Source organism: Alligator sinensis, unplaced genomic scaffold, assembly GCF_000455745.1.
Source record: "Alligator sinensis unplaced genomic scaffold, ASM45574v1 scaffold273_1, whole genome shotgun sequence".
Taxonomy (NCBI): Eukaryota; Metazoa; Chordata; order Crocodylia; family Alligatoridae; genus Alligator; species Alligator sinensis.
In genome coordinates, this window is record NW_005841943.1 from 396,764 (window position 1) to 403,760 (window position 6,997).

The window sequence follows — 6,997 nt, forward strand, 5'->3', positions numbered from 1 at the left end:
GAGCACGGACCCGGGGGGGGGGGGGTACGTGCCCCTCCCCCAGGGGCCACCAGCGATGAGAGCCACCTGCCCCTCATGTCTCCAGATGAGCCATTCATGGCTCTGTCCTGTACCTCAGCTGGGCAGTGCCTACCCCTGCCCCAAGCCCTACTCCCTCCCTCAGTGAGGGGGGACTCCATCTGCCCTCCCCTACAGGCTTACCAGCTAACTGCTGCTCTCTCCAAGCTGCTGGGATGCACATTGGCAGTCGGATCAGTATCATTAATAATTAGCCATCAGTATTGGTTCAAAAAATCTTTTATTGGTACACCCCTGTCGGTCAGTATGAGAAAGTGTTCCCAGCCCATTATCAACTGTGAAAAGAAAGCTGTCGGTACTAATGAACACTCTGTTAGTTTTTTGCACATGAACATACAATTCTAGGCATATAGTCCAAGTAGACAGTGAGCTATACTCAATATTAAGCAAGCATAGGTCCATTGTCTTTTATGGTATGTCACACTGGCTTATCGCGGGTCTGAATTTATCATAATAAAGGACAGTCTCACAGATATTAAAATCAAGAAAATTCAGTAAGCATTAAAACTCTTATAAATGTTTCCAGGAATATATCTATCTATATAGCAAACTTACTGTGTTTCAGAGTGGTTTTCTCAAATATGCTACACTGCTCTAGGAAGCCTGCTTCCTCAGCTGGAAGCATTGTATCTATGTACTGTTTCAGGTGGCCTAACAGGCACTGGGTGACAATGTTAATGATAATTAGCCCACTTTTAGTACTGCAAAGATAGCACTGCTTTGGCTTCAGATGCACTGTGCCTAAGAGTGCCTCTCTGAAGCACAGTATATTTCCTTTGTAAATATATTCACTTCTCTATTTTGCCATGGACTATTTGAAAGATTATCTAGCATTGTTTAACAAAAACTTTGAAACGTTGAAATTTTGCTTCAGAAAATACCGTATATTGATTTTCCTGAAAAATCAGGAAACACGGCAGAATAGAACTATGTATTAAAAATTATAAAAGGCGTTGCATTGTGGATACAGCAAGATAGAACTACATACTCAAAATGAAAAAGGGCATTGCGTTATTAATTTAGTAGTATGAGTAATTATTGACGCTGACTTCAAATTAGCTTGTGCTTTTACTGCCACGTAAGTGTTCATGCCTTAGACACTGAAGATATGTTAGAAGGGAAAACATTGGAATGATTTATACTTTTTTTAAAATGTGAAGTAGGTGCAGTGGAAACTTTTGCAATTAGTGTATTTCTCATTTTTATACAATGAACTTCCTTCTGTCCTATTTTCAGATCAGCTAAACTATTCACAAAAGCTGAGAGCAGTGAAGAGGACATAGATGACATTATTAATGACATCTTTGATGACAGCAGCTTTGCAAAAAAACCTGTGGTAAGCAGATATCAGAAACAGTGCTGGAGGGAGGGTCTCAATCACAACATTTTTAGATGAAAAACTAAGAAAAGTGAAATTTTAAGGAGGGGTGGCTCTTTACTCTGGTGTGAAAAAGAAGGGAGGCCTGTTGAATTAGGAAGCTCAGACCAAATGTGAACAGCATAGACATTCTGAAATCTGGAGAGAGAGAACCAGATTTTCCCTTTAGTATGTGGTCAGTGTAGACAAATTCTTACACCAGCTAATACATTTAGGGTTAGATTAGGGACAGGCCTAACATTTGCAGTGCCATAATGGAGTACATAATTTTGTTATTAATGTTCATAAAAATTTAAAATGCTAGACTCCTTCAGTAGTAGACAGACCTAAGCTGAAAACAAAACCAGCAGTATTGGAGACACAATATTGTTAGAAAGTAGTTTTTTTCTTTAAAAAAAATGCTCTTCTCTACTCATCTGCCTAAAGGTAACCTAAGAGGCTGTTCATTTTAATTTTAAATAAATATTTCTGTTCATATTGTAGATCATTCACCTTGGCTATTCACAGCCTACTGCATGGCAAAGCCTTTTCAATAATGTTTGTCTCTGCTGAAAGGTTCACAATGCCATTCTGTTTTGTATTCTTAGAACTCCATGCCAAAACACTTACCATCTCTTCTGCTAGTATTTGAGTGGTGTGAATAAGGGTTATTTGTAAAGAGAAAGGTGAATTTATGATGGCAAGAAATGCAAGGACACCTAGATATCTAGAAATGAAAAATGAAACTGTTTGTCTGACAAAAAATGAAGGGAGACTGGAAATGTCAAGTGGAGGATGATGCAAAAAAAGGTCCCTAAATGCTGTTTTTTAAAGGCTTTAAGCAAGGAGAAGAGTACTGAACTGGATTCTAAAATCCATGGGTGTTTAACAAAAATGATAAAGGGCCTGAAAGGCAAGCCATACAAGGAGTGGTTGAAGAAAGGTATGTTCAGTTGCAGAAGAGTCACTTAAGAGGGGATGTGATGGCAATCTTGAGATATCTGAAGGGCTGCCATAAAGAAGAGGGAGAACATCTTTTTTTTCCCTTGCTGCAGGGATAAGGACACACACAGACTAGTGTCATGAAGTTGCAGCAAAGTAGATTTAGACTGGATATCAGAAAAAAACTTCTTCGCTGTTAGAACAGTGAGGCGGTGAAATGGACTGCCTAAGGAAGTTGTGGAATCTCCATCACTGGAGGTGTTCAAGAAGAGGCTGGATAAGCACTGAACAGGGATGGTATAGGAGTAGTTATAGCAATGGGAGTTTCCCATGCTTCTGTGCTTGGCTGGTTGCTGCATGAGTCCAGGAAGGATTTTTTTTTTCCTCTCCTGCTGCTATATGCATCAGGGTTTGTCTGTTTAGGGTTTTTTCCAATTTCCTTAGAAGCATTGCTGCAGCCATGGCAGGGGATTTTGATTGGGATGTGCCAGTGCTTCTGCTGTAACTAAAACCTGAAGGTTTCTGGCTGCAGGGTCTTGCCCCTCCACTCAAGGTCAGGCCAGTCACCGCGTTTGGAATCAGGAAGGAATGGTCTGATTGGTACAGATTGTGGGGATTTTTGCCTTCCTCTGTAGCGAGGGTTGTGGCCCTCTTCCTTGGATCTTCTGAGTGTATTTTGACAACCTTCCAGCTATGGACACTGACTGCCATTGTCCCCGTGCTTTACCTATGGCAGGTTAGTTTGTGAGACACGGTTGATTTGTGTAGTTTTAGTATGAATTTCTGTGGCATGGTTTGGAATAGGAATGATCCTGCATCTGGTAGGGGGTTGAACTAAGTGAACTCTAGAAGTTCTTTCCAGCCCTACTTTTCTATGATTCTGTGATTTTAAGAATAAGCCTAGGGTATGGACAGATAATTAACAGACTTTGGAGAAGAGACATGCAGTAGGACATGAAGGAAAGAAAGTGCAGTAGTCTTGTAATGAGAAGCAGTGTTATAAATGGATCATCTTACCAAAGTGCTAATAGTCAGATATAACAGATGTGTCTGAAGAGTTTGGGCCAATAATAATGATAAGAGCATAGACTGTCAAAGAAGGAAGTGGTTTTGAGTCAAAGAAAGATAAACAGAATATAGGAGTGTCTTTCAGCTTTTGTCTTGTTCTGGAAGAACAGGGGTGGGCAAAATGGCAGATCTAGTTGGCAGCCACACTCCATTTCCCAGCAGCCCCTGCCCATGTCGCTGTACCCAGTTTCCATGGAGACCCCAGGAGGAGCAGTGCTGTGACAGTTTAGGGTCAGGGTTTCCATGGAGACTGGTCCCAACAGTGCTGACACAGCGTACAGCTGGGCAGGGAGCTGCTCTGGGGTCAGGGCTAGGATCTTGCAGTGGTGACAAGTGGTACAGAGATGGGGCATAGCCATGATCCTCTGCCTGCGTGACCCTGCCTGGGGCATGTGGGCAATGGATCACAGCTCTGCCCCAGGTCCAGACCACGCTGTCACCACCGCAAGATCCCAGCACCGGGGCAGCTCCATGCCCAGCTCTGTGCACTGCTGGGGCTAGTCTCTGTGGAAGCGCTGGCCCCACGCTGTCACAGCCCTGTCACTCCTGGGGTCTCCATGGAAACCAGGCACAGTTCGCTGCAGGCTGGACTTTGGCTGGCCCTGTGGTAGAAGTACATCTGTCATTTGGCTGGAGGAAGTGTCAATGAAGCCACAGGCTGGCTTGGTCAGAACAGGCAAAGCAGATGGTTAAGTGGAAGTCATTATAGATGTTAAAAAATAAAGTTAATTAAGTTTCATAGGTTTAAAACTAATTAAAGCCTTGTCTGCATGGTAGATTTTTCCAGTGCAAGTCAAGGTGTAAATTTAAACTAATACTCTTGTAACATAATACCCTATGTAAGCACTCTTAGTTTGTTATAAGTTCCTGGTTTTGCTTTATGTTGCTTGGGAAGTGGTTAAAACTAAACCAAAAAGTCTTCTTGTTGTCACAATCACAGTATCCATATGGAGAGTCATGGCAGTACAATCATCCAGCTATTTTGACATAATATTTGCATGAAGAAAGTCTTTATATTTTGCTGAAACTCTGCCATCCCCCATTATTGACTGTTAACAAATCTTTGTAAAGCTGCATAGAACTCTGATTAATCCTTCATGAGGTCTTACATTTTTACTTATTTGCAGTTGAAATGGTGTAGCACTTTGGATTTTCCTTTTTTACCATTACCAAAATATTTGCATATATAAAAGATTTCTCCTCTACAATTTGCTGCCTCTCTCTCTAATTATTACTATCTAGCATGTTAGTCTTCCATAGCAGGAAGCACTGATCTAATGAAAATTCTTAGGTGTTTAAAGCATTTACTGGGTAACTTTTTGAGAAGGTTCTTAGATGCTGCAGTAATTCCTAGGCACTAGGCCCTGTGCCAGGCAGTTAGGCTCCGTGAACAATGCATGTCTCAAAGTGGTATTCAAATCACCCACTGAGCAGGGATATGCTTAGAGGCATGTTGACCACAGGGCTTGTAGATTCATCAGATCAGAAACAGAGCGTAGAAGAGAGCATTCCCTGTTGGTGGTTCATCCATATAAACTTGTCTGGAGAAGGTTATTGCTGCCTGCATTGCAGTGGATTCTTGTAGAGCTTCTGCTGGGTCACTGATGGGAGGGAACTGCAATGACTGCAGGTGTATTACTAACCTAGTTTCCTGTCCTCACATAGGAAGTCTCCTGAAATAGGCCTCTCTTAAGAATCATTGCAAAAAACTGTGGGGAAATTAAAATCTTACAGTTCTCTCTGCTTCTACCACAGGGGTTTTTAGCACTTGCTTGTTAAGCAAAATAGAATAGCCATGCTATGTTGCTGTAATTGTGCCTGGCTCTTTCTTTTGTATTTTTAATAGAAGTTAAAATCTAAATCTACAAGTTCCACATCTGAAACCAATAGTGGTTCTGTGCAGGCTTGTGGTAAGAGGTAAGTGAAAAACACTTTGGTGAACCTAATGCATGTGTAAGAAGCAGCCATAACCAGTTGGTTGATTCTATTACAGTGATTCACAATTAGGGTGCCCTGAGATCTTTTAAGAGTGCCATAAGGTGCTATGCAAGATGAGCATTTTTAGGTATGTAAGCCCACAAGGCCCAAGCTAAACTCAAAGGTTTCAAATAGGAATTTAGTGTCAAATATATTCTGACGTGGTAGTTCTAAATTCTTTGCAACAAGAATATTGCTTTATTTTTTTCCATAGTCAAAATCCAAGTGAAATCAAAGAGCTGTTTTTTTTCCACAGAGTGGCTGGAGTGTAAAAATGTTGAGAACCAGTCTTCTATTACTGTTAAAACCATATTAACACAATAACAACTCAGAATTCAGGGAAGCTTTCTTTAGGAAAAGAAATAAAAGTAAGCTTGTAGCAATTTGACAGTTTGCGACTCCAAAGCAAAGGAAGTAGTAGCATGGAAGATTATTGCAATTGTAAAGTTGTGCCACATTAAAAAGTTTTAGCCTTTCTTCAAAATAAATATTTTCTTCATTTTTCTTCGTTTAAGTTTTCTGTGCTATTTGATGAACATTACATAAAGTACTGTATTTCTATGACTCCTGCTAATGTGCATGTTGAAAAACAGTTAAGTCCTTAAACACCTGTGTGCTCAGCCCACGCCCAATAAAGTAACAGTTACAATATAAATACTGCACCTTGCAACTACTGGAAAGTAATGGACTCTCTGAAAAGGTACATGTGCTGACTGGGACATGATACACAAAGGTTAGTTTAAGTTGGTAATATATTCCTTTCTCCAATGTGTTTTACTTAAAACTTTATATTTTTCTTTTTAAATTCATGTAGATGTTGTCCAGTGTATCTTGGTGGAAGCACTGCACTATATGGTATAGGAACAAATATTTCAAAGAGGTAGGACATCTGAAAGATCTGTTCTAGTTGCATTATTACAATCCTTACCATGTTTACAATGTTTATTCTATTCTGAGTTTTAATAGTACAATGAAATAAAGTTTTATATACATGTAAGAGAAAAAACACATGGAACTTAGTTTCTATTTTGTGAAAATGCTGTAAAGATTTATTGAGATTTATCTGCTTACCATTGATACTAGAGAGTCCATGGCTCTTTTAATAAAAATAAGGTTTCTTACTATATCCTTAGCCAGAATTCTCTGTTCTCCATCAACTGTTCTGTTGCAATTTATCTTCTTTTTACTGCTGGTGTAATACATAGTTTAAATATACAATAGGTTCTATATGCTTTGCAAGATTTAGCTTCCTAACTCCCTCTGAAAAGATGAGGGTCTGTGAAGTAAGTAACCTGTGATGTACAGTCACAGCAAACAGCTGTTGAAGTGTTCCAGCTGTTTTTTGCAGCTTTTATTGCAAAGGGTACCACTTCTCCAATCATCTGGAGCCCATCAGTGATCCTGTGCAGCCCTTTGAAGTACTATATTTACTTAATTAAAAGATAAGGTTTTTCCCCCTCATTTAACATGGGGAGAAAAACCTCCTGTCTTAGAATTGAGTATGAGGCAGCAGGGGGACAGGCAGCTGCCGTGGCTCTGGCTCCCGCCTCAACCCTTGGTTGGGGCGCGGGGCGG

General features: G+C 40.4%; 1 protein-coding gene across 1 annotated transcript in view; it reads left to right on the top strand.

Annotated features, from left to right (window-relative positions):
* Positions 1–1,291: 1,291 nt before the first annotated feature.
* The window catches only part of CUNH8orf37 (chromosome unknown C8orf37 homolog), a gene marked incomplete at its 5' end in the record, with an annotated part of 15,523 nt that continues 9,817 nt past the window's right edge, over positions 1,292–6,997 (top strand). The window contains 3 exons of the mRNA XM_025199436.1: positions 1,292–1,414; positions 5,292–5,362; positions 6,237–6,302. Of these exons, the coding sequence (XP_025055221.1) occupies positions 1,292–1,414; positions 5,292–5,362; positions 6,237–6,302 (260 nt within the window). The remainder of the gene's footprint in view (positions 1,415–5,291; positions 5,363–6,236; positions 6,303–6,997) is intronic.